This window comes from Rhipicephalus microplus, chromosome 6 (assembly GCF_043290135.1).
Source record: "Rhipicephalus microplus isolate Deutch F79 chromosome 6, USDA_Rmic, whole genome shotgun sequence".
Classification (NCBI taxonomy): domain Eukaryota; kingdom Metazoa; phylum Arthropoda; class Arachnida; order Ixodida; family Ixodidae; genus Rhipicephalus; species Rhipicephalus microplus.
In genome coordinates this window covers 192453148-192481055 of record NC_134705.1, presented here as the reverse complement: position 1 = coordinate 192481055, position 27908 = coordinate 192453148, and the positions used below count along the sequence as shown (strand labels likewise).

At 43.2% G+C, this 27908-nt stretch overlaps 1 protein-coding gene across 4 annotated transcripts; it reads left to right on the top strand.

Moving 5' to 3' along the window:
* Positions 1–60: 60 nt before the first annotated feature.
* LOC142765761 (uncharacterized) lies at positions 61–27908 on the top strand. Of its 4 annotated transcripts, none has more exons than XM_075867365.1 (2): positions 61–202; positions 16553–19781. In XM_075867365.1, the coding sequence occupies exons 1-2, from the start codon at positions 175–177 to the stop codon at positions 17029–17031; spliced, it is 507 nt and encodes a 168-aa protein (XP_075723480.1). In that variant the 5' UTR covers positions 61–174; the 3' UTR covers positions 17032–19781. The 4 variants fall into 4 exon arrangements, 2 of the variants coding, with proteins under 2 accessions (XP_075723480.1, XP_075723481.1); XM_075867366.1 differs by lacking the exon at positions 16553–19781 and adding an exon at positions 26001–27908 and having other exon boundaries at positions 90–202; XR_012884385.1 differs by lacking the exon at positions 16553–19781 and adding an exon at positions 14604–16448 and having other exon boundaries at positions 96–202.

The following is a 27908-nucleotide window of genomic DNA, read 5'->3' as shown; positions in this document are numbered from 1 at the left end:
CCAGAAAGGGCGTGCTGGCGCTTCGCTTGCTGGGCAGGTCAGTAGAATACAGTAGGTCGTATTTTTGACTAGCCAAACTAATCCACGACCAAATCCAAAAAGCGTTTGTGGCGGTTTGCTCGGTGTCAATAGCGTCAACTCAAAAGCGTTGTTTTCTCCGAACTTTTCGCCGAAATGGACCAGCCATTGGAAACATGTACAGGTAAGTTGTCTAAAAGAAGCTTTTCAGCCTTGTTGTGGGATTTATCGAGAAGGCTAGCTGTTACACTGGGACCGCTAAAAAAACAGACCGTGTCCTCGTCACCAACCATCAACGTTTCTAGAACTAGGTAAGCTGCAAAACTGAGCGATGTTGCGTGGCGCCGCCGCTCCCAGCGACACATGTGGCACTGCTGTCGCATCCGGATTCACTCACTGCATGCTCGCTCATGTCACTCCCGTAACCTCCGTCGGCTCTGCATGTTGCAGTGCGTGTTTATCCGTGGAGGCTTCTTTCTGCGTGAACAGTTTTGTGCTTCAGCGCGCCCTGTTCTGCTTTGTATGTGTTGCGTGTTTTCATCATGCCCAGATGTTGCGTTCTCGGCTGTAGAGTAGCTACAGGAAATGAGAGACACCACAACATTTCTTTTGTACCCACGTGTACCTGAGCAGCGAGAGGTATGGGACCACGCTATTCCTCGTGCGGATAAGAAACTACCCAGCACCTCACGTGTGTGTGATATGCTCTTTGATGAGAAGGACATCCTGAAGACTTTCACTCACGTCATATGGTAAGAAGGTACAAATCGCAAGAGGGAAGTGGGACCTCGCCGAAGGACGCGTTCCACGAATATTCCCGAATTTGCCGCTTACCTTGCCCGCTTACTTTTGTTGCTGGGCCCGCGACAAAGAAGCGAAAGCTGCCCGATAGGAGTGGGGTCTTTTCCAGAATATCATCGACGAAAAAGAATAGACTATCTCCGAGCACTGAGCTCGAAGACAGTGAAATAAGTCCCGACATGCCGTCAACTAGTGGCGTCATTTCGCTTAAAGACATATAAAACGTTTGTTTGCATGCTGGCGGAAAGTTGTTGAGTATGGCGAGACATGATGTCTTGTGGTGTTTCTAGGGCTCAAAGAAAAAAAAGAGCGCTATTTGTGGAGAAATGCGTTTTCGTCGCAGAAGACATGACAGTCACCATTAGCAGCCGTCACAATCGCTTAGCCAAGTCGCCTGGCAATGCAGATACCATCACCCTATGGGCCGAACGTCTGGAACACATAGAAAAGCTGCAAGTGTGTTTATGTAGTCCCAATGCGTCAACAGGCAGACTCGTGAGTAATGACTACGAAGTACTCACCGATACCCCAAAGTGTGGTTTCTGCTCGAAGCTTTGGCTGCAGCTGTGTTATAAGGTTGCAATAGAGGAACTTCATAAGAAGCAGAGGGAAGTCATGCTCAAGAAAATGGCTGCACGCATAGCTTTTCGACGGTCTAAGTTGCTAAAAAATGTGACTGACATGAAAAAAAAAAAAGGTTGACTATATAACCAGACAAAAGCCATAAGATTGCACCACATAGTTGTAACTTATTTGCAAGCCCGAACAACACAGCCACAAAAAAGGATGCCAGACATTGTAATTGGGCTTTTCGCGTCTAAAAATATATTGCTAACGTACACTAACTAGCAACTAACCGAAAACTCGTATGCCATGCTGTATATATCAAGCATTGTTTAATGTGGACAGTTCAGAAAACCATAATTATACTGTATTTGCCTTACACCGCTTAATATTGCGTAGTATTAAGTTTCTGCGGCAGCACAACAAATCTCGATAATATACTGTTGGCAAAGCTCTTGCAGAACGGCCGCCACGACGACTAAGCGTTTTCGTCTGCTAGCGGAAGCTCGTTGCGCCGCCAGTACCACCAAACCGGAAGCTGTCCCGGCGCCGTGTGACGAGTAGTCTGACGCGGGGAGTTTTGCAACTTACCTAATCTAGAAACGTTGCCAACCATAGCCTATGCACCAACTTACGTCGTGCCATTTCATTGTTCTGTTGATTCTATTGATGTGTTAGTTACTGCCTGTTCCGCCGCGGTGGTCTAGGGGCTAAGGTACTCGGCTGCTGACCTGCAGGTCGCGGGATCGAATCCCGGCTGCGGCGGCTGCATTTCCGATGGAGGCGGAAATGTTTTAGGTCCGTGTGCTCAGATTTGGGTGCACGTTAAAGAACCCCAGGTGGTCCAAATTCCTGGAGCCCTCCACTACGGCGTCTCTCATAATCATATGGTGATTTTGGGACGTTAAACCCCACATATCAATCACCATGTTGGTTACTGCCTATAGACGCGGAGTAATCATACACTGGCATTGTTGCGATTCTTACACAACCTTTTTGATTGTCATGTATGTAACCACCTGTGGTGTTGACGCACTCCGTCGCGCGTTTTGTTCAAACGGAGTGTCTAGCGTTTAACCAGTCTGTTTTGTATTGTTGTCACGCTGGACGTAACTATATCTTGTCTTATTTTTACGTCTGGACTTCACTTTAACGGCTTCTATTGTTACATCTAGACGTAACGCTAGACACTCCGTTGGCAAAAGCTAGTAGAGAGGGCACAGTCTACACGATGCCCAAATATGGTCACAAACGCACTGCACCGACGTTTCGCACATGTCACCAAGTTTCGCGCATGTCTGATGAACTTAGCCGACCTTGGCTTCCATGATTCTTCTGGCAGTTGGGTGAGGTTCGAAAAACCGGCTGCCAGTACACCTGTCAAAATTGCCTGACTGTGTTTGGGTAGGACAATGTAGTGGCATGCCAGCATTTCGTCAAAATATGCCACCCCATTCAGCCGATCCTACGGAGAAAGGGGGAAGGAGGAGTGGTCAACTAATGTCTCGTCCTCGAGGTGAACTCCCGCAAGGGCTACAGCAGATAGTGCCCTTTTCTTTCCTTCAACCCCACATTCCATTCCTGGTTGTTTGCTAGAAGCTGTGGCTTAGCTGCGCATATCCGGGGCTCCGCTTCTCTTCGCAAGATGCAGCCACAACCAGTTTGGCTTTAGCTTTCAGCCTGAACTGCAAATACCATGCTGGTTCCGAGATTTCCAGATTCTCGGTGACCTCGGAAATAGTCCAGCTGCCTCCTTGTTGGCAGCCTTGCTGGCAGCAAACACAATGGCCTTTCTTGAGTCGAGCTCACAATGGCCTCTCTTGGCTGGTGCGTTTTCTTTGCGCAAACCAGTCCCGAACCCCTCGTTCAGGTTTTGCGGAGAGGAAATCAACCCGTCTTGACGGCACACCCTTGCTTGGAATGCGTCGAAATATTTTTGTCCTGTTCACAAAGGTCGAAAAACTTCAATAATGATGACGGTCCTAACAACCTGAACAGTTTTATGATCCCAAAGGCGCTGGTCTGTGGATGGCGGAACAGGTTCGACAATGTTAACAGGTGAAGTCTGCGAGACTATGTGGTAGGGTCCCTGCTATTTTGAAACAAGCTTCGAGGAAAGGGCTATAGGGACAGCGGGAACCCAAAGCTACACAAAAGTGTCTGGAACAAAGTTAGGGTACGGCTGGTTATTGTCACGTCGAGATTTTGTCTCCATTGATCGATGGTTGTAAACGACTGGGCAAGCTTACAGCATTCCTCGGCGCGGCAAGTAGCTTCAGAAATAGGCGTAGACTCAGGGCAATCGGGTTGGTAGGGTAGAATCTTATCATGTGTGGTGGAAGGGTCTCGGCTATATAGCAGGAAATATGGCAAAAAGCCCATAGCCGGTGGAGCAGTGTTATATGCATACGTTACAAAAGGCGGAATGAGGTCCCAATTGGAGTGGTCTGAGGCAACATACTCAGATAGCATGTCCCCTAGAGTACGATTGAATCTTTCCGTTAATCCATTCGTCTGCGGATGATAGGCGGTGGTAGTTCAGATAGGCGGTGGTAGTTCAATACAGCATTCGGCAAGGAGTGCGTTGATGACTTCAGAGAGGAATACACGTCCTTTGTCGCTGAGAAGTTCACGTGGTGCACCGTGACGGAGAATGAAGTTTTGCAGGACAAAAGATGGTACGTCGCATGCTGTGGCAGCAGGCGAAGCGGATGTTTCTGCGTATCTCGCCAAGTAGTTGACAGCAACAACGATCCAACCGTTTCCGGAAGCCGTGATCATACAGATTGATTCCAACGCGGTCGAAAGGCGTGGCTGGGCAATGGATCGGCTGGATCGGACCAGAGGCGTGATGATGGTGAGCTTGGCATCATTGGCACTACGGGCATGACTGAATGTATTTGCATACAAAGGTGTACATGCCTCGCCAATAAAACCGGGAGGAAAGTTGAGGGTATGTTTTGAAGACGCCCGCATGTGCGCACTGAGGGTCAGCGTGGAAAGCTGAACATATTGCAGCACGAAGATGGCGAGGTATGATGAGTAACCACTTTCGGCCGTCAGACTTGTAATTCCTGCGATTAAGGAGGCCATCGCGGACCTCAAAGTGAGCCACTTGACAGCGCAACGTTCGAGAAGATGGATAAGTCGACGGGTCTGGAAGGAATCGCAAAAGAGTGCTGATCCAGTCATCTTTACGTTGCTCAGATGCCATGTCGCAGTTTGCTTGAAATGCAACCGTTTCGTCCATATCAGATAGACAGGCAGAGCTTTCCGATGACACAGGTGAACATGGTAGGGTGTCGGCATCAGTGTGACGTCGGCCAGACCTGTAGACAACATGCATGTCAAACTCTTGCGGCCGCAAAGCCCAGCGAGCTAAACAGCCGGAGAGGTCTTACAATGTGGATAACCAGCAAAGCGCGTGGTGATCGGTGACTACGTCGAAGGGGTGACCATATAGGTACGGTCTAAATTTACCTAGAGCCCATATAATTGCTAGACACTCTTTCTCTGTCACAGAATAGTTCTTCTCCGCTTTGGTAAGGGTACGGCTTGCGTATGCGACTACGTACTTCTGGAATCCCGATCCGCGCTGCGCGAGCACGGCGCTGAGTCTAACACCGTTGGGATCGGTGTGTACCTCAATCAGAGCAGTTGGGTGGAAGTGACGCAAGATTGGCGGCGAGGTTAACAGGTGGCTCAACTTTTCGGAAGCATCATCACAGGCGCGTGACCAAGCGTACCTTTTCGAGTCACTGCGTAGAAGTTCAGTCAAAGGGGCGGTGATCATCGCGAAATTCCGAATAAAGCTGCGGAAATACGAGCAGAGGCCAAGAAAGCTGTGCAGATCCTTCAGAGATGCAGGTTAAAGGAACTATGCAACTGCCCGAAGCTTGGCGATGTCTGGAGGAATACCGTTTTTAGAGACAAGATGGCCGAAAATGGTGAGCTGACTTGCGCTGAAGCGACATTTCTTCAGGTTGAACTGAAGGCCGGCGTCAGTTAGGCACTGCAATACTTTATCTAGCCTGCAGAGATGCGTTGGAAAATCTGGTGAAAATATAACCACGTCATCAAAGTAGCACAGGCATGTTTTCCACTTTAGGCCACGCAAAAGATTGTCCATCATCCGCTCGAATGTTGCGGGCGCGTTGCAAAGATCAAAAGGCATGACACAGAATCCGTAAAGGTCATCAGGTGTAACAAAGGCCGTCTTAGGCTGATCTTCAGGTGCCAGAGGGACTTGCCAGTAGCCACTCCGTAGGTCAATAGAACAGAAGTACTCTGTACCTTGGAGGCAGTCAAGGGCATCGTCAATTTTCGGTAAGGAGTAAACGTCCTTTCGAGTTATTTTGTTAAGACAATGGCAATCAACACACAAGCGAATTGACCCGTCCTTCTTTTTAACGAGAATGACTGCAGATGCCCAGGGGCTATTCGAAGGCTGGATGATGCCACGCTTAAGCATGTCAGCTACTTGGTCATGAATAACCTGGCGCTCGGCTGCGGACACGTGATAGGGTCTTTGACGCAGTGGCGCATTGGCACCCGTGTTGATGCGGTGACACACAGCGGACGTGCGGCCGAGGGGAGTATGCTGGCAGTCAAAGGAAAAACGGAACTTGTCCAGCAGTCGTAGAAGCTGAGCACGTTGCAAAACGGTTAACATGTCGGCGATAGAGCTGCTCAGGTTGTCAGGCCTAGTAGTCTGCGGCGAAGAGGCACAGGTCACTCCGGCGACTTCGTGTTCGGTGAAAGGACCAGTCGGCATGTCGACAATTGCAGAGGGGTCGAAACTGTAAACCTGCCCGACGCACTCACCCCCGAAGTAGTGTTACAGGACATGACAAGAGGTTCGAGATGAGTACTCTGCTGAAGCCGTCATAAAGTTCTAGAAGGGCATAAGGTAGCAGCGAACACTTGCGGCGAATAAAAAGGGCAGATGGCTTGAAAAGAGCACTCGACTCGGCGAGCGAGTTGAAAGACACCATGGTAAGGGCAAAAGAGTGCGGCTGTATGATTACGTCTTCAGCAACAAATAGTTTGTCCCCGGTTTCAAGAGCATCATTTCACAGAGCGTCGCCAAACACTTCAAATGGCACCAAAGCGCGAGAGCAGACGATGATGGCCTTATTAGCAGAGAGAAAGTCCCAACCCAAAATTAGGTCATGGGAGCAAGAACCCAACACTAGCAATTCGACGACATAGATGAGGCCATCAATCGCGATGCGAGGAGTACAAGCAGCGGCCAGCGTGATGTGCTCTGCGCTGGCTGTACGAAGTGATATACTTGCTAGTGGCGTCGTAACTTTTTTGAGCTAGCAGCAGAGTCTTGCACTGATCACTGAAACTTCGGCACCAGTGTCTCACAAAAGCGAGTGCAGAGACGCCGTGCACATATACGTCGAGAACATTCGTTTGTGAAGAGAGAGGCCTTGGTCTTTTCGTGGGCGACGCAGTTCATGCCTCTGGAACTGCGGAAATTAGTTTTCCCACTCCAGCGATGATGGACGACGGCGCATCGGCAATGGCAAGCGGCGTCGAGGCGATGGCGAGCGGCGGTTAACAGGAAGGCTGTGGTCAGCGTACGATGACATCTGGTCGGGGGCTGAGAGCCTGAGAACGAAGGGCGCGGTGGCACATAAGGGGCAGGTTCAAAGCTCTGGTGGTAGACAGGGATGCGTCGGCTGCAGTATCGCGCTATGTGACCTGGTGGGCCATAGGCAAAGCATATTGGCGGCCGATTGTCGAGTGTACCCCCTTGTCCACTACTCTGGAGGGACTTCGGCTGAGCGAACCGAGGAGTGGGTCGCGGCGGCACGGCTAATGGCAGTGACGTAAAAGCCTGAAGAGCTGGTCGAGCGGCATAGCTCGACCAGCTTCTGCATAGCTTAGAGGTGCATTTATCTCGGCACAGGCAACAGGGGTCGGCAACGGTGAAGTGTAACGGGCAGATGGCAGAGCCACGCAAACTTGCCTGGATGACCTGGCGAATGTCTGCTGGCAGAGGTGTCGGTGGTTGGCCGGCTGTTGATAGCAGCGATAGCTGATGGGCGACCTCAGCACAAACGAACTCTTTGATCTGCAATAGTAGGGACTCAAGGTCAGAGGTGGTGGTTAGGCTTGAGAGCATGTCATCCGGGACGTTAATGCATTCGTCGGAGCTCGTCGAAACTCTGACACAACTCGATGAGCTCAGAGACAGTGACAGGGTTATTCAAGAGCAGCATTTGAAAGGTGTCATCGGAAATGCCTTTCATGATATGTAGTACCTTGTCAGTTTCCGCCATCGTCGGGTCGACACGCCGGAAAAGGTCGAGGATGTCCTCGATGTAGCTAGTGAATGTCTCTCCAGTTTGTTGGGACCGGCTTCATAGGCCTTGTTCTGCACGAAGTTTGCGCACACCAGGGCGTCCAAAAACATCTGATATGCAGGCGTTAATGGTCGTTCAAGAGAGGATATCCGGCTCATTGTTTCTGTATTATAGCTTGGCAACATCCGTTAAATAAAACATCACGGTACCAAGCTTCTTGGGATCCTCCCATTTGTTAGTAGCGCTGGCTCGTTCATAAGATTCCAGCCATCCTCAACGTCTTTCTCGTCGGTGCCGCTGAAGATGTCGGGTTCCCGCAAGAGCTGGCCACCGGGTCAGCCCCTGCGTGGCGAAGCCGATGGGGGTGTGAAGACAGCGTCATCAGGCATGACAGATGGCAGCTTTCGGCTACACAGTTCCAGGAGTGTGGAAGACCGCAGCGTTCTTCGCCAAAATATAATGTAAGTGCAAGGTCAAAAGCGGTAGCAGCGTCGGTACAAAAGCAGCAAGAGCTGGCCGAGTATACGGGCAGCGTCGCAGCAGCAACCAGGCAGTCTTAGCTCGCGCCAACATGTCGATGTCGCTGCAGTAGTGGGCATTCCTTTTCACAACAGGAACTTTTCCTGTAGAGTCTGTGTGTTAACTCGAGTCGTAGAGCTTCCCACTAAAAACTATGGCCTCAGTGACAATTCATTTTGTGTTCTGAGGTGATTTTTTCATGTTTTTACCATTACACCCCTAAAGATATATATATATATATAATGAATCAGATGAATGTTTTTTTGTCGCTCAACAATAACCATTATCTATATTAATCTATATTTCATGTGTATGTGTCGTCCATCCACTGTCTGATGTGACGCAATTGCGCTGTGGTCAATACAAGCCTAAAACAGGCTATCAATACTCAGTATCAGTGCAAAATAAATGAGAGGTTCTGAAATAATGCAAACTACATGATCAACCAAGATTTATTCACAATAATGTATCTAAAATCACAAACACCTCTATTTTAATACAATTACACGATTCCAAATCAGGCCCCGGAATTGATACAAATCGAGTCGCACAGCTTTACACAAGGACAGTCTTGAACACTGATCTAATCTTTAAGCCTTTCACTTTACACAAATAGGCGGGTTCGTTACGCTGCCTATTTTAAAGAAGCACCAAGTGCCTGGCCTCTTCAATAGAAATTTTCATGTGCGGCTTTAACTTACCTGCTGAATATATGAAATGCGAAACTTCAGACATAGCATTTGACTGACACGCGTGCTGTGCTTGTAACACACCAAAACATTTTACCTTGTGGTGTTCCATCGCGTGTATCTTAGTCTTAACACGGGCCTCGAGCATTTCGCCCACGTCAAACTGTGATTGCCGTGGCCGGGGTGCTGCTGGAGTTCAATTACGAAGCATGCATCTTGCAAAAACTGTCATGTGCCATGTCGTGGGCGCATTGTGTGGGAATCACTAGTTAGTTATATAAATTCAGAGTGTCTACTAACCTGGAAAACGTGCGATTGTCAGCGAATTCGGACATGTCTGGAAAAGTGAGTGAGCTCTCATATTTATGAAAAGCTTGTCCCGGTCACAGAAATTATAGCCAGATAATAAATCCCAGAGTGGAGGCAACTGAAGCGTCGCGGCTGATCACCTTTGCAGCTTAAGAAGTAGTCTCTCTAATGCGTTGTCCAATTTTCTCCGAAGGCAGGAGCACAACAGCCATCCAGCTTGTGACAGTTTTAGATGTGGGCTTGTGTGCATCCGCCTTTGAGAAGGAAACGCCGTAAAACTTTTGAAGTAAATTGTTCAATTTGCGTTTCGTGCTTAAAATGCTATCTTCTGACCTTTCTATCACCAAAACAAGAGCATTTAGAGAGTCCTATCATACGATAGACGAATCAGTGATGGCTTGGGTGAAGGAGCTACCCATTGTGAAAAAATGTATCACCATTACTGACAGGCAATTAGCAGCTGTCGTTGCATTCTTTCACTTAGTAGTGGTCATTTGGGGAAAATGTTTTACCCATTTTTTTTACGGCTCTGCAGAATAACAGTCATTTACTCAATCCTGTAGCGAGCGAATCGCATTAAGCCATGCAGCTTTATGTAGAATATTTTCCTTGAGGCATCTGGGTGCCGTCATGTTCGGCTGTGTAAGTCGATGTTTTCTTGTTTCTGCGTATTGCGACATGGATTGATAAGACCATGAAACGTTGTACGCACCAACCAAACTATTCCTATGCGTATACGTCTACCGTAACACTGTTTGTTTAGAGGTTAAAGTTTTAAAAGACAATGGTTAACAGCCCAGTATGGCGGCACTTAAACCTATCCGTAAGATAGTCTATATGTGGCAAGTGTACTGCAATGCCTTCATGTGCTTTTGCTTTCCTGTATGTTGTCATCAAAATGGTGAAATTGAATCTTTTTACCCGACGAATGTGATTGCTGCTTTGTTGCATATTTGTGATAGGCCGTTCATTGCAACTTTTTTGTCAGTGTGCTTGTTCTTGGAAATTTCGGCTGGCTTACTGCATGCATCTGTGTGGCTGAACTTTCTTTGCTGTTTCAGGCGTTTTGTGCTATCCACAGAGTACTGCACAGGTTACTTGAAAACATAGAGATAACACTTAGTTTTCTGCAAGTTAAAACATTAAAAGCAGTCTACAGGAATACAAAATCTTCCTTCTCCAGTTTTTTAAGTGGACATCAGAGGCCTTGCAGTCTCAAGTATTGAATGTACATTATGCACAATCCGTTGCACTTTCACTACTCCAACCTTGCTAAACATATAAAAAAAACTAACAAAACACTTGATCTCATTGGCTTGCTTCAGCTTTTATCAATTTGGGGGCCTGAATTTTTTCATGGTACTATAGGGGGACTTTGGACAGCATTGACCCTCACTGTCCTTAGAGCACCTTTGTGCATGTAGTAGAATGTAACGAGAATATTTCAGTATATCTTAGTGTTTCAATTAAGTTTTCTTCACTAATTGTTCAAATATTTTATATACCATAAGGTCACCGAAAAGAAACCCTTGTACTCGGGAGCGACAAAGACAGTGCCGCTGTACCAAGCTGCATAGGTGTACATTTTGTAAAAATAATAAGAGCTTGATTTCGGAATTTACATACATGTGCTTTATGCTTCGTGGCATTCTGGAGCACTAGGTGCAAGCATTATCGCAATCATCCTTTTTCACGATGCCTTTGCACATGCTCCCTTCTCTAGCGGAATAGTCGCGAAACACCTGCTGGTATCAGAGGCCTTCGTTGTAGCAATGCCAGTTCTCCTGGCCCCTACCAAAACACCAGAGCGCCGCACAGGAAAATGGAAAGCGCGAATCGCGGTTATTGGGACTCTCCCAATGCAGTCTTGTTATTGGTGTTGTGGGTTCATGTAAAGTGCGATTGCGATGCTGAACAGGCTCTGTGCTCCGTGTGAGAAAGAAAAGCTTCCAAGACTGATTATGTAGTGCGAAAAATATAAGTCGCAGCACAAGGGAAGGGGCGAAGGGGAGCGGTTTCTTCCAAAAAATCTATTTAGAAGAGCATACACATATATTTTCTCGAAATGCACATATAAACTTCCTTTGTGCCGTGTATTACATTTATGCGCAACCTCATCCGTCATCTATTATCAATACGCTGCATTGTACTCTTGTCAGCTTTCTAGAGTTCACACAGCGATCGCACTCCTAAAGAGTGGGGAATAGAAGGGTGTGTGTTGTATTAATCGAGAAAAACTACAAATGTTGCTGCAGTGCGAATGGTGGCACCGAAACGAGGGCATGACATGTGATGTGGAGTTGAGATTTATTGTGGATATTTTCAAACCCGTTTCTCACCGCCCTAACTACGGTTGTGCAAGGCAGTGTATGCACCCCACTTTGCAAACATTATATGCCCATTCCAAGGGCACGCAAGAGCGAAGACAGCTGGTCATCGAATGCACACTTGATGCATATTTTCATATCTCTGCATGCAGGTTGTGATATATCAGAAAAGAAAGATTCTCTGCTATGCATTTGCTCACTTCTGTTTGCCTTGTTCCATTATGCAAGCATTCTGAAGTCCAGTCATTGCAGTATTGAGTGACGTCTATGTCTGTGTTCCTGTGGAAGCATCTGCCAAGCTCATTAAATATTCCAAAAATATTTCTGGAATATGTGGGTTCACTAAACCTCTAAACCTCATTTCGTATGCCAGTTTAGCACATTCGTGTATTTATTGAGGCTATGCATTTTTCGTTGAAACAAACTTCCGATGCTTTTGTTTGGTAACATGAGGACAGCTTCACAGAATGTTCTAAAGAAACCTAACCAATATTGCTGTTGTATTTAAGCCTTTACATCCGAGTGTCGGGAATGTGCGACATACGAAAAATTTTGAGCAAGCAAGTCCTGAAATGCGTGTTATCTTTAATGCCAGCTGTCAAGTACTCATGGGGATCGCTTACTTATGAAGCAGCGCACCGAGACAAGGCACAAAAGAAAGGAAGGGGACACCGCTGTGCCTTGTCTTTGTGCACTGCGTCTTAAGTACTTAACATAAACTATCACCAACTCATTTAGCTTTAAACGTTACTGAACTTCACGAGGAATGCAGCTTTTGATTTGAAAGATCTGGTGCGTCTTGTCTAAGGTATTTTATGCTAGGATCAAGTGTTTTGTAGCTGATGGTGGAGAGTGCTAAGCCTGTGCAACAGCCCTCACTTCTTCATTCTTTTTCACGTGGATTATATATGTTGTCTTCAATAATTTTGTTTAATTAGTGTGTATGCACCTAAGTGTTGGGACACGACGTGTGATGTAGATTCGAAGCACATTTCTTTGTTGCAATGTCCTTGCTTCTGTGGCATGGGGAGCACTCGTGACATACGTAAAAGTATGCATTAAAGTTGCATTTTAGATCATTTTAACATCAGAATCATTTAAAGATTGCTATTTAAAGCTGGAAAATACAGATAGTTTTTACTTTGTTTGGCAGTATTATGGTTCAGGCTTTAAAGGGTTAAATTTAGGTGGGTCCACCTATAATAATACCACAAATGATTTTTTTTCTCTGTTTTCTTTAAGATCTGCAAGGCTTGGTATCTATAAGTTTGCTTATAACCTTGTGTATTTAGTGCATGAAAGACCTCTAATTATTTAATCATAGTTTTTGAATATGTTTCAGTGTACCCAGTTAAGGGGCACACAAAGGTCACTGCAATCATTGCACAGCCTCCGTTTGCAAAAAGGGCACGCTTTTCAGGCTCAGCAAAGTAACAACTGAGACACTTATTCGCGTTCGTCTGTACCTGTGAGTTCGTTTCGTGTGTCATTTGTGCATGAGAAATGCGAGGCAGGTTTCGATCTGCTTGCCATTCTGCACGTGACCTTCCAATTCGTTGCCATCGTGTTCTTTGCTTTGCCTTTGCGGCAAAGCTGTGACATTTGTTGCTAAATGATATAATCCAATCATTTTCCCATTCTATGCGTATGCTTTTGTTACCTCTTTATTCAGTACACGCAATCTTTTTCTGAGCTTGTTCTTTCCCCTTTTATTACAAAGGCTTTTTATTGTCTTATTGCATGCATGCACCTTACGTTGTTTAAGCATTTAACAATTTATCACAAAATTAGTTCTGTAAGTACATTTCGTTGCATCAAATAGCTTCTCATGCTTTGTGAATGTTTTGCATTTCAGTGATACGCCACAGTGGTGTGGCGGTGACTGTGCTCAGCTCCTGACCCAAAGGTCGCGGTTCGACCCCGGCTGCCCCAGTCACATTTCAAAGGAGGCGAAATGGTCGAGCTATGTGTACTGTGTCATGTCGGGGCACGTTAAACAAAACCACATAGTCCAAACTTTCGGACACTCCGTCACGGTGTTCCTCGTGACCATGTCATGGTTTTCGGATGTAAAACACCAGGATATTTATTATTAATTATAATATTATTATTCTTGTATGTCAGTGCTTACACTAAAATTATATAAGACCATTAGCATACTAAGTTTAGCGTTGCATTGGAAGTTGAGTGACCAAGTATGCTCAATCACTTGTTATTGCCCTACGATCTGGTTTCATTGGTGCGTTGCCAATACTCACTGAAAAATTGTTTGTGATTCTGCTACAGGTTTATTGCCATGTCATTTATTGAAATCTGGCATACTACGCTTGCCTCAACTGTAGTGCTAAAGAGACAAGTTGTTCTTTTCCAGTTCCCCTAATTCATGTTGTCTCTTTAAGCTTTTGTGATCACAGACTGTGTTAGTCAACACCACCACTGTAATTTCATTTCTTTGACTGTTAAAGACTACGGCTACAGTGGTGGCATTTTAGTAGGGGCAAAATACCTAAACAATTCTCTACTATCGAGCTCAGTATGAGCTACGCTGCAAGCGTCAAGTGCATTGTGAGGTTAGAAAATGGTATCACTCGTGACATGATTTCGAGATATGAGGGCAGAGATTGGCTGTTTCTGCGAGTATGCATTGCCTCAGTTTGTTTTCACGCTCACGCCCGCTTTGCGCTTTGGTAGTGTCTTCTTTGTAAATGACAAATTCGAGAGTGTAAGCAAGCAAATGAGGGCTGTGCACTCACGGGTGCAGACAAACTTTCCCCAAATTTGTCGAAAATATGTCATGACTGGCACCACGCTACTACCTCGCAGTGCACTTGGCCACGTGATCATGTGTTGTAGCCCATACCGAGTGCCATAGTATGTACTTGGGTTCATGTTCTGATTAGGAGAACCCTGGTTTGCTGAAAATCAACCAAGATTTTCCTACTGCGACCTGACTCACAGTCGTAGGGCTCTGTTGCCTTGTATAACCCTCAGATTAAAATTTATTCTCTTTTCAGATCAAAAGCAGCACTCAAATAACCTGCCTTGTTTTCTTTGTGCAGTGTGAGAGTCTTTCATCCCTCCTGCTACCGCGAATGCAGCCAAGTTGCGTGGGGATGCCCTCATTGCTGTGATTCGTGTGACTACGAGACTGATAAGTAGTATAATTTGATACAACACACGAGGATTCGTACAGGCGAGCAACCTTAAAGATCCCACCTGTCTCTCCAATACTTCTCAATGAAGACCACATTGAACACTCACCTGCATACCCACAGAGAAGAGCAACCATATAAATGCCACCTGTGCCCTCGGGCCTTCCCACATAAGATTAGCCAGAACGACCACCTACTTACCCAAGTGAACAAGCGACCACATAAGTGCCACCTGTACCCCCAGAGCTTCTCAAAAATAAGGACACTGACAGAGCATGTGCGCATCCACACTGGCGAACGACAGTACAATGCTCTTTTTGCGCCCAGATGCACCGGCCACACTTGGATGCCTTGGTACTTTTGCTACATCTAAGCACCGTTTCGAAGTTTTGAGAACAGTAGCAGTGTGCATGCACACATATGAGCTCCGAGTTATTTATACTAATTCAACTTTCTTCTTCTGCCATTGCCAATTTATTTGTCGTTTTAATTGGAACAAATGTAACCGTGTTCTGTGATTTTGTCACTAATATATTTGTTGTTTTTAGCAGACACATTGGGCTACTATTATATAAATCATGATTGCTCTATATCTCGCACTGTAAATAGTTTTACTGTTGGGCAAATATTTACCGATATATTTGTGGAATGGCGCTTTTTGTTCCTGACTGTCTTTGTTACCGCTAAACTTATGAGAGGTGCCTTCTATTTCGTTGCTTGCAAAATGATATGATGTAAATTTTTCTCATTTTATGCTTTTGTTATCTTTTTATTGATTAGATTTAAGCTTTTTTTAGTTTTTCTTTTTCCCATTTATTATGTTGTACGTTTCTCATTGTCTTCTTTCACACATGCAGTTTGCATCGTTTGAGCATTGAACGGTGTATCTCATAATTTGTTCTGTATGTACGTTTTATTGCATCAAATAGTTTACCATGCTCTGTGATTCTTTCGGATTTTTTTTTGTATTTCAGTGCTCACTTTAAACTTGTTCTAGATCATTAGCATATAAAGTTTAGTTTTGCATTGAAAGTTGAGTGGTACAATATTCCCCATCACTTGTTATTGCCATTGAAAGTGTTTTTTGTTCATGCATTATCAATAATAATCTCTGAGAAGGGGTTTGTGATTGGGCTACATGTTTCTTTTTTACCGGGTCATTGTTTAAAATTTAGGCATACCTCCTTCTTTTAAGTATAGTGCTGAAGAGATGTGTGATTCACCGGGAGTGCTTGGCCAAGAGTCCCGTAAGGTCATGTCATGATCGTGTCATGATCGAACCACGAAGTGGTATCGATCATGACATGATTTCGAGTTGTCAGGCTCTTCCTGTGAGTTCGCGGCACCTACTCTTGCTTTTACGCTTGCCCTCGTTTTGCCTTTTGTGGTATCAGTATCCCAAGTTATAACATTGGGGGGTGTAAAGAAGCCAGTGGGGGGTGATACACACTCACAGGTACTGGCCTCTCCAGATAACTGAAAATATGCCATGGTCGAAGCCACTGTATGGTGTTGAGGAAAGAACGAGCTGCCGTCGACCTCTTCTTTACTACGAATACTGATGTAGTCGCAATCATGATAATATCGCTACTCCTCGCCTTCTGCACAATTCTCAACATACAGTCTTACCGTACGCTCGGCCACGTGCTGGCGTGGTGTTGCTCATGCTGTGCATGATTGTAATTGGATTTACACTCACGTTATAAAAACACTACGTGCCTAGAAATTCACTGATATTTTCTTACTGTGACATGACTTACAGTCGTAAAGCTCTGTTGCCTTGTCAAACCCCAATAGTACAATTAATTTTTAGTTTTAAGAGTAATGCATGAATAACGTGTCTTTTCTTTGTGCAGCTTCAGGGTCTTTCGTCCTTCCTTCAACCATGGATACTGACAAGTCTCGTCGGGAACGCCACCACCTCTGTGAATCGTGCGACTACGAGACTACTAAGTTTTGTGACCTGAAACGACACATTAGGATTCATACAGGCGAACGTCCGTTTAAATGCCACCTGTGTCCTCAAGCCTTCTCCCGAAAAAGCATCTTGAACAATCACCTGCGCTACCACACAGGCGAGCGACCGTATGAATGTCGTCTGTGTTTCAAAAGCTTCACAGACAGGGCGACACTGTTCAACCACGAATTTACCCACACGAGCGAGCGACCACATAAATGTCACCTGTGCCCCCAGAGGTTCGCGAGAAAGAAGGCACTCAAAGTGCATTTGCGCATCCACACGGGTGAACGACCGTATCAATGCACTTTATGCCCCCAGATGTTTAAGCAGCAAGCACATCTCAAAAAACACATGCTAGTGCATTCACGCAAGTGATCATTCCAGCACTATTTCTTTTGTATGATCTTTTTTTTTGGTAAAGGCACATTTTTAGGCGATTCCAGAGCACTGTGGTGTTGTCGAGATGCGTAGAACAAGATCAAACGTTTTTTAGTTAGCAAGAATGTTTCAGTATTTATTATTGTTTCACTAGGCTGTTCCTCACCAGCTGTTAAAATACTTTGTTTGTAATAAGTTCTTTGGAAAAAAGTCTTTGTATTTGTCATGGTGAGTGATGAAGACGGCATCAATAAACCACCAAGCTGTGCAGGTGTACTGGGGAGGGATCATAAGTTCCCAGGCTATTGTCCGATGTATTTCTATAGAAGTGTGGCCTGGGAACTTTTGACCAGGATTGTATATTCTGTAGGTATCAAAGAGCATTATTTTGAAATTTACGTGTGCTTTATGCTTCACGGCATTCTGTATCGCTGGGTAGAAGCAATGATGTGATTGAAGTTGATGGGACGCTTTTTTTGGTAAAGAGAGTTCATATAAAATGGTATAGCCATGCAGTCCTAACATGCTCTCGCTCACTGTGGGAAAGAAAAGCTTCCAAGAGTTCATGCAGTGATCACACTCTTGAAGAGTAAGGAATAGACAGGTGTGTTTAGTGGGAATAGAGGAAAGTTGTGATCACCGCGCTAAGAATGGTGGTGGCAAAGTAGTGCGTTGCTTGTTACGTGGAGTAGAAAATAATTATGGGTCTTCCTAAACCTGTTTCTTCTGATCCTAGCTTGGTCATGCAAGGCAGTACATGCACCGTACTTTACAGATATCATGTCCCCCATCAAAGGGCTGCAGAAGCAAAGATTGCTGATCATTTGATGCCCACTTCAAGCACATTGACTTATTTCGGTGTTCATCTTGTGGTAGTGTACCAGATATGAGAAAGTTCCTGCTATACATTAACCCATTTCTGTTTGCGTTTTCCCATCATGCAAGCATTCTGAAATCCAGTTATCGTAGTCAGCGATGTCCAATGTTTTTTTTTTTCCGGGCAAAAGCGTCTACGAAGCTCTTTAAATAATAAGGCAATGATTGCTGCAATACATAGCTTAAATGAACGTGCAAACCTTATTGTGTTTGTGAGTTTTATAGCATGGTTCATTTATTAAGGCTTTGCCTTTTCTGTTAAAACAGAATCTTTCAATGCTTTCACTTGTTGCGCTTCGGGATAGCTTCAGAAAACATTCAAGTGTAACCTAAGCAATTTTGCTGTCATACTCAAATATGAGTGAGGTATCTATGCGTTTGTATGAATTTAGCTGGAAGTTGTTATTTTTTCTTTTCACTAAGATCACTGCAAGACATATCATCATAAATATATTGTATAACTGTATTTCTAGTGCATGGAACAGCACTAATTTCTTTAGAAATACTTTTTCAGAACTTGTTTTGGTATACCCGATCATCGTAAATGCTTAATGTTAGATTTCAAACTGAGACATTGTCATCTCTGTTAACATTCCTGGAATAAAATGTTTACATGCAAAAGACTCATACATGTAAAGTTAGTAGTTGCATGTAAGGAGTTAATCGCACAGTCCACTAAACAAGTGTGACGGTATGTGGTTCTTTTTTTTTCGTGTGTCAATAGAGCTTTTTGTAGAAGCGTATGTGCCGATAGGAACCAACTCGGATGCCTCAGTAATTGTTTTTAAGTTTTTTTAGAACATTATCAGTGTCCAAAAGCACATGCGAGCTCTGAATTTTTTTATGATAACGGAATTTTCTTTTTCTGTGCTGGCCATTTCATTTGATGCTTCAATTGAAAAAATGTTGCTGACCGTGTTGTGTGTTCTTGTCACTACATGGCTTTTTATATGTCATTGTATATGGCTTTTTGTTAACGAAGACATTGCACTACTGTCGTGTAACTTCGGGTTCACATGATAATTCTTTTGCTCTCTAATTTACTTTACAAGCTTGTAAGTATTTACGAATTTATTGGTGGAGTGGCACTTTCTGTTTATTACTCTGTTACTCATAAACTTGGGTCTGGTGCCTTGTGTACTGTTACCTTACAGATGATAATAATTAATATTCTCTCATTTTACACTCATGCTCTTGTTATCTCTTCATTCTCTACACGCAAGTTTTTTGGGAGATTACTTTTTATATTTCCTGTTATTACGTTTTAGCTTTCTTTTATTGTACTCTTGCACTTAGGCACTGTCCAACAATTAAGCATTGAACAGTTAGTCACACGATTACTTTTGTAGGTACATTTCATAGCACCGAATACTAGTACGTATATGTCCTTTTTTAATATTTTGTTTTTCCTTGTGTTTTAGTGCTCGCAATAAACATATAAGAACGTTAGCATATGCCACATAGTACTGCATTGGAAGTTGCGTGATCTAGTATATGCTCTGTCACTTGTTCTATTGTCATATTCTGTGTTTTTGTTTGTGCATTACTAATAATAATCAATGAAAAATGGTGTGTGATTCTTCTACATGTTTTTTTGCTCTGTCATTTTTTTCGCTAGTCTGAGCATACTAGTCTGAGAGCAGGGCAGCAATAGCCACTTTCTTGCTTGCCATGACACGAGTGGTCTTTAACCTCCGTTGCTTGATTTTCCTTTATGATGCCTGCATGTGTAAGAGACACGTGGTTTTTTTTAGCATTTTCTTAACTCTTAGGTGATAGCTGTCCTCCGGGTTTTTTAGATTGTAGTTTCACGCATGCGTTCCAGTGCTTGGTGTAGGTTAAAACCTGGCCTTTTCTGTGAAAGAACATTAGTTCGAGGTGAGCGCTCGTCTGTCTGACTATGAATCTCGTTTCTTGTCTGTTTACGCGCTCTTAATATCACTATGTTCAACTACAAGCTCGCCCAAGTTTCAGTGCTTTTGTATACTCCTCTTCTTACATCTATAGTATGTGAAAGGCATGTTGTTCTTCAGTTCTACTAATGCATGTTGTTTAGCAGCATACTTCCTGGTATTTGGTCATTAAAATCACTTTTATTTCAAGGTATAATTATTTGTATTGTAGGAAGACGTCATGCAGAATACATTTTCTTGGTAAGGGTATGATATATATGTGTGTGTGCGTGTGTGTGCGTGCGTGCGTGTGTCACTTGGTGTCTATCAACAGCACTCTTGTTCGTTTTTTTGACTGCTCATCTATGGCTACAGTGACGACATTGAAATAAAGGTAAAATAACACAACGCTTGGTTACTGTCGTGCCCTGTATATGCGACACCCGGGGAGGACTTGGCCAAGCGTACTGTAAAGTTACATGCCGTTATCAATCGTGACATGATTTTGAGTTGTCAGGCTCTATCTTTGAGTGCGCAGCACTTGCACTTGTTTTCAGGCTAGCCGTCAATTTGCCTTTTTCTGGTATCAACTTTGCATATGGTAACTTTGGGGGTGTAACTAAGCAAGTGGGGTTGATGCAGACTCACAGGTGCTGCCAACCCCTCCCCAGATAACTCGAAAATATGCTGTGATCGATGCCACTGTACATTTTTTAGTGCCCTTGGGCACGTGTTGCTTATACTGAGAGCGATAGCACTTGGGCTTATGTTTACATTGTCAAAACTCTAGGTGGATAAAAATTAACTGAGACTTGCCTACTGTGACATCACTTAGAGTCTTAAAGCTTCCTTGGCTTGTAAAACTATAATAGTATATTTACCTTTTTTAATATGAACAGTTATGCATGATTGACTAACGTGTCTTTTTTTTCTTTGTGCAGCTTCAGGGTCTTTCTTTTCTTCTGCCACCACGGATGTGAACAAGTTATATCGGGGATGCCGTCTGCGCTGTGATTTGTGTGATTACAAGACAGACTATCCTTTTCACCTGAAACAACACAATAGGATTCATACAGGCGAACGTCCGTTTAAGTGCCACCTGTGTCCTCAAGCCTTCTCCCGAAAAAGCATCTTTAACGTTCACCTGCGCTACCACTCAGGAGAGCGACCGTATGAATGTCGTCTGTGTTTTAAAAGCTTCCCACAGAAGTCCAGATTGACCAACCACCAGCTTACCCACACGGGCGAGCGACCACATAAATGTCACCTGTGCCACCAGAGCTTCGCTAGAAAAAAGTCACTGAAAGTGCATTTGGGCATCCACACTGCTGAACGACCGTATCAATGCACTTTATGCTCCCGGGTGTTTAAGCTGCAAGCATATCTCAAAAAACACATGCTAGTGCATTCACGCAAGTGATTATTCCAGCACGATTTCTTCTGTATGATCCGTTTTAGTGAAGTCACAATTTTCAGGCTTTTCAGAGCACTGTGGTGGTGTCGGGATACGTAGAACGGCATTAGATCATATATATTCATGGAGGGAATGTAGCAATAATGTTTCAGTATTTATTATTGCTTTATTAGGTTATTCTTCACTCACTGTTCTAACTTTAGTTTCAGAGAATGTTCTAGTGCAACCTAACCAATTTTACAATCACATTTTAATCTAGGTGGAGCCACCTGTATTTAATACTGAAGGTTTTTTTTTTTTCATGTCAGTAATATGGTCGCAAGTTCTGATATCTTTAGACTTGGTACATTACTTTGTGTTTTCAGTGCATGTAAGAGCACCCACACCTTTTCAGGACTTCTTTCAGTATGCTCGACCATAGCGAATCCTGAATGTTAGATTTCTGACTGAAATATTTTGTTGTCTGTGTTCTTCTAATAGAACATTTACATGCAAAAAGTTCATTCATTTGAAGTTGCTAGTTACATGAAAAAAGTTCAGCATATATGTCTACTAAATAAGTGTGACGGCATGTCGTTTTGAGTTTCTTTGTGTATAACGGTTTTTTGTGCTAATCAGAAGCAATTTGAAATCCTTCATAACTGTGAATCAGCTAAGAACCTTTTCCAAGTTTTTGAGAACACTAGCACTGTGCCTGCATACCTGTGAGCTCTGACTTCGTTATGCTAATGAAACTTTCTTTTTTATGTGATCGCCACTATGTTTGAAGTTTTAATTAGAATAGATGTCACTGGCCATGTTCTGCAAACTTGTCAATAACATGCATGTTCCTTTTTGTCAACAAGCACATTGAACTACTGCTGCCTGACTTCAGCTTCAAGTTATGATTGTTTCAAGTCTTGATGTCTAGTTCCAATTTACTATCTGGTTAATATTTACTGATGTACTTTTGAATGGCACTTTTTGTTTCTCTCTGTCCTTGTCATTCCTAAACTTTTGTCTGGCGACTCTAGTTCTTTTGCTTGGTAAACAATAATATGCAATTTTTTCACATTTTATGCTTACGATTTGTTGCTTCTTTATTCGGTGCATGCATGCTATTGTGGAGCTTGTTTCATTTTGTTTCCTTTTATTCTGTTGTACCTTTTTCATTGTCTTCTTGCACACATGCACTTTGCGTCATTTGAGCATTGAACAGTGTACCACACGATTTGTTCTGCGTGTATATTTCATTGCAGCAAACAGTTTACCGTGCTTTGTGATTATGTTGCGTTCTTTGTGTTTAAATCCTTCCTCTAAAATTTGTCACATCGTTAGCACATATAGTTTAGTGTTGCATAGGAATTTCAGTGATATAACATCCCAAATCACTTGTTATTGTCATTGAATGTGGTTTAGGGTTTGGATTAATAATAATATTCACTGAATAGTGGTTTGTGATTCTTGTTCATGTTTCTTCGCTGTCTCATTCTTTTTCAATCTAGGCATACTACTTTTCTTTCAACTATAGTGCTGAAGAGACATTCTGTTCTTTTTCAGGTCTCCAAGTCGTATCATTTATTTAAATATCTTTCATCACAGACGTGCAAATTACCTCCACTGTCATCTAATTCATTTGACGATTCATAATTACTGTTAAATATACCAGAACGCCTTAGTATAGTCCTGTTCAGTATATGCGCTATCGCGAAAATGCTTGGCCAAGTGCACCATCAGGTTATACAGTGGGGTTGATTATGATATAATTTCGAGTTATCAGGCAAGGGCATAGCTATTCTAGTGAGTGCACATCACCTAGGCTTGCTTTTGCACTCTTCTTCATTTTGCCCTGTGGTGGTATCAGCTTCGCAAATGATAACATTGGGGGTGTGTGAGCAAGCAAGTTAGGGTGATGCACTTTCACAGGTGCTGCCAAACTCTCTCCCGATAACTCGAAAATATTCCTTGATTGTTGCGACAGTACAATCTGGCAGTGTGCTTGGCCACGCGTTCAAGTGGTGTTGCTCACACGGAACGCGATAGTACTTGGGTGTATGCTCACGTTATAAAAACCCTAGGTGGCTAGAAATAATGGAGATTTGCCTACTATGACCAAGCTGTTTCACACCATTTGGGGAACCTTTCAGGTTAGCTCTTCTCGAGGAATGTGCACCCGCAATATAATGTGGCTAGATGCAAGGCTTGAGCCCGCTCCTTCATAGACTTGGCAAATAAAAGCCTTGATATAAGTACAACCACTTACGTAGATGATGCTGAGCAGTACTGGCATACAGTTTCATTTGTAGCTGTTGTAGGTGATCCACATGGGAGGATCTTTATTAGAGACGTGTCACGGTTGCAGCGGCCAAAGAAGCTGCTATCGTGCTAGGTATGAACGATCCCTCGCGGCCTTACGCTAACACCAGATCAGCCATACGGGCCTTACTATGTTGTCTCATCTCGAAAGTAGCGACGACTATAATCTAGCAAAGACTGCCTGATGCCTTTCGCACTACCGTTTGGTTCCCAGAGCACGTGGGAATCAATGTACATTTCACCAAACTCTAACTGACTGAAGTAGTTCATCACCAAGCGCGAGATCCCACATTCCACAATGGTCACTCTATGCTAGGCAATTCGCGTTGGGAGGATAACTCCGAACCATTGATAACTGCGAACCATATTTTTATCTGTTTTCATTTATTCAGTCATTTGCTAGCTGCATCACCATTTCTTGATCCTTAGGATATTTGATTTGAAGTTACGTTTTGTAAAACCAAATACGTTGCTATGCTTTGCAAATATTTTGTATTCTCTGTATTCCAGTGCTTTCTCTAAAAGTACCATATTGTGTAAATATTTTGTATGCTTGGTGTTCTAGTGCTCCCACTAAAAGTATGTTAGGGCATCAACATAATATGCCTATTGTTGTAATGGAAGTTGACTGACATAATACCCTGAATGATTTGTTATTCTCATAGAATACAGTTCTATTGGTGTGTTTTTATCAATAATAATCACTGAAAATTAGTCTGTTATAGTGCAACATGTTTCTGAGAAATTGTGTTTTTAGTTTTAATTTCTTTCTTGATATTGTGAATATAAGTGTCCCCTTTTGTTTTTAAGTTAGTGCTAAAGAAATAGTACAGTGTAGTTTTTTTATTTTCAAATTTATTTTGTTTAGTAGCGCACGGTCCGGTATGCATTCGTTTAATATGACATTCTTGTTCGTCTAAAAAGATGTAAACGTACATTAAAGGAAGAGACAACACCATCATGATTGATGTAATCTCAGTAATGAAAAGATTGCTTATTGTATTAGTTCAAACACATTCTATCAATCTAGAGCAAATACAGATTTATAAGCATTTATATTGCTTCACTAAAGTCATGAAAAATGACATTTTAACCACCGTGTGACAAGCGAGTGAAGATGCATATGGTCCCCATCACGTGATCGTTACTAATGTGCACAGCTGTCTCAATATTAGTGTTGAAATGCAGTGCACTGTTTTTATTATAAAATCAGGTCCAACTTTTATGGGCATATCCGCTTTCATTCGTACTGAAAACCATAGTGGCAATGCCTTGACTTGTCTTATGATTCAATGCTCATGAGCGGCCTCATGAAAGTTGTTAGTTGAGGGCTGAACAGCACATGCAGACAAATTGGAGAAATGCTAGGAGCGCCTGGTTTATAACGCAGTAAAGACACTTTAGAGGAGAGCAAAAATTCAGCAAATTTATTCTACCTAGTCTTTTGTTCAAACACAGTTGAGAATGTCAAAATGTAGATGGTTAACCACTGTTGCTCCCTCTCCTGCAAATAGAGACCATTGAGCATAATGAACAGTTCGAGTTTTTAAAAGCAGTGAACTTTGCTATCACTTCTCAGCGTAGCTAGTGGAGCCACACCAACTTCTTAAGAGTCTCCTCAGATGAAAAAATTGTGCTTACAAAACGTCCTTGCACCACTTGAATCAACCACTTGAATCAACTATTGCAAGATAGCTTTTTGGGCTTCTACATAAGATTCTGTAAAAAAAAATTGGCTGTCAGTTTTTAGGTTTGTTGTCAGTATAGCTACAGATTGACATGTATACATTTTACTAGGAACAATAAGAATGTTTTTTAGAAACTTTTCCCTTATCAATTACATATAGCAGGTTGGCAAGTGACACCATCCGCTTGAGGCACTAGCGGCATCAATTGCCAACTCGGTGGTCTGTCGTAGCGCAGATCTTCTCTGGTCTGGCGCTTTATCAGTTCTCTTGAAACAGCGAACGACAAGGAAAGATTGTGTGCATGGCAGTGTGTATGGCGCTATAGCTTGTATGGGCAGAATGCAGTTGAGTGCCTACGCAGAGACCCCCTAAATGGGTGGGCCTCCATTTCGATACGGGCACCATCTCGGGAGCCCCACCTCTGTGCAACCCTCCTATATACTGATAACAAGGAAATTTTAAAGGTTCAGCGGATATTTTCAGCTTCGAAAGTTTTCATCAAGTGCTTCATTGAATAATTTGTAACAGCCAATATTGCTGTAGTTTCATGTTGCTTATTCACAACTGCTTCTGCAGTGCTAGCAATGCACTAGGAGTGATAAACTAAAACACTGCTATACTTGAATTTGTGTGCACATTATCAAAACCCTGCGCGGCTAAAAGTTAACTGAAGGTGCCCCCAGTGTGGCATGACTCATTATCATAGACTGATGTTGCCATGTAAAACCCTAAAATTTAGTCTATTTTCTATTAAAGGTGGAAGCAATGCTTGAGTAACCTCTATTCTTTTTTTTTGTGCAGCTTGTGGGTCTTCTATTCCTCATGCCTTGACGAATACTACTGACAAGTTACTTTGGGGACGCCGTCACAGTTGTAATGTGTGCGACTACAAAACTGCCCGTTCGTCCAACTTGAAACGGCACTGCAGGGTTCACACAGGCGAGCGGTCATTTAAATGCCACTTGTGTCCTCAAGGCTTCTCGCATAATTCTACGTTGAAAAAGCACCTGCGCACCCACACAGGAGAACGACCGTACAAGTGCCACTTGTGTCCTGAAGCCTTCTCGCGAAAGTCTACGTTGAATAAGCACCTGCTCACCCACACAGGAGAGTGAACGCACAAGTGCCACTTGTGTTCTGGAGCCTTCTCGCAAAAATTTTACGTTGAAAATGCACCTGCAAACCCACACAGGAGAACGACCGTACAAGTGCCACTTGTGTCCTGAAGCCTTCTCGCAAAATTCTACGTTGAAAATGCACCTGCGCACCCACACAGGAGAACGACCGCACAAGTGCCACTTGTGTCCTGAAGCCTTCTCGCGAAAGTCTACGTTGAATAAGCACCTGCTCACCCACACAGGAGAGTGAACGCACAAGTGCCACTTGTGTCCTGAAGCCTTCTCGCAAAATTATACGTTGAAACAGCACCTGCACACCCACACAGGAGAACGACCGCACAAGTGCCACTTGTGTCCTCAAGCCTTGTACGTCTAAAAAGATGTAAACGAACGTTAAAGAACGCTTGTACGTCTAAAAAGATGTCAACAAACATTAAAGAACGAGACAACCCCTCATGATTGAGGTAACCTCAGTAATAGACAGATTGCTTATTTTATTGGTTGAAACACACTCTATCATTCCCAAGAAAGTACAGATTTGTAAGCATATATATTTCTTCACTTAAGTCATGAAAAATGACATTTTAACCACCGTGTGGCAAGCGAGCGAAGATGCATATGGCCACCATCACGTGATTTTTACTGATGTGCACAGCTGTCTCGATATTAGTGTTGAAATGCGGTGCACTGTTTCTATTATAAAATCGGGTCTAAATTTTATGGGCATATCCGCTTTCATTCGTACTGAAAATCATAGTGGCATTGCTTTGACTCGTCTTATCATTCAATGCTCACCAACGGCCGCATGAACGTCTCACTTTATGTTCAGTTTACTATGAGGTAAACATTATACCCATTTATTCGTGCAATGGGGCCTTTTTTTTTCAGCTATCTTCGTTGCTTCTCAATTTAAAAGTGGCGATTTCTGTTTTGTTGCTTGCCAAGTGATGATATGCAATGTTTTATCATTTCAGGCTAACACTTTCTTTATCTACTTTAAACGTACAAGATGTTCTGGGGCTCTTTATTTAATTTTTTGTTAGTATTATGGCTTAGCTTTTTTGTTGTGTACTTGCACATGAAGAGTTCACACATGCCAAGCATTTAACGATTTCTCACATAATTAGAGTTGAAGTTATGTTTTCTCAAACCGAATAGGTTGCCATACTTTGCGAATATTTCTTATGCTTGGTGTTCCAGTGCTCACACTACAAGTATGTTAGGGCATCAACATATCATTCCTAGTGTTGCAATGGAAGTTGGCTGACATAATACTCTCGATAATTTGTTCTTGCCATAGAATGCAGTTCTATTGGTGTGTTTTCATAAGTAATAATCTCTGAAAATTAGTCTATGATAGTGCAACATGTTTCTGAAAAATTGTGTTTTAGTTCTAATTTCTTTCTTGATTTTGTGAATGTAGGTGTCCCCTTGTGTTTTTAAGTTTAGTGCTAAAGAAATAGTATAGTGTATTTTTTTTTCAAATTTATTTTGTTTAGTAGCGCACGGTCCGGTATGGTGTCGTTTATATGACATGCTTGTACGTCTAAAAATATGTAATTGCACAATAAAGGAAGAGACAACCCCATCA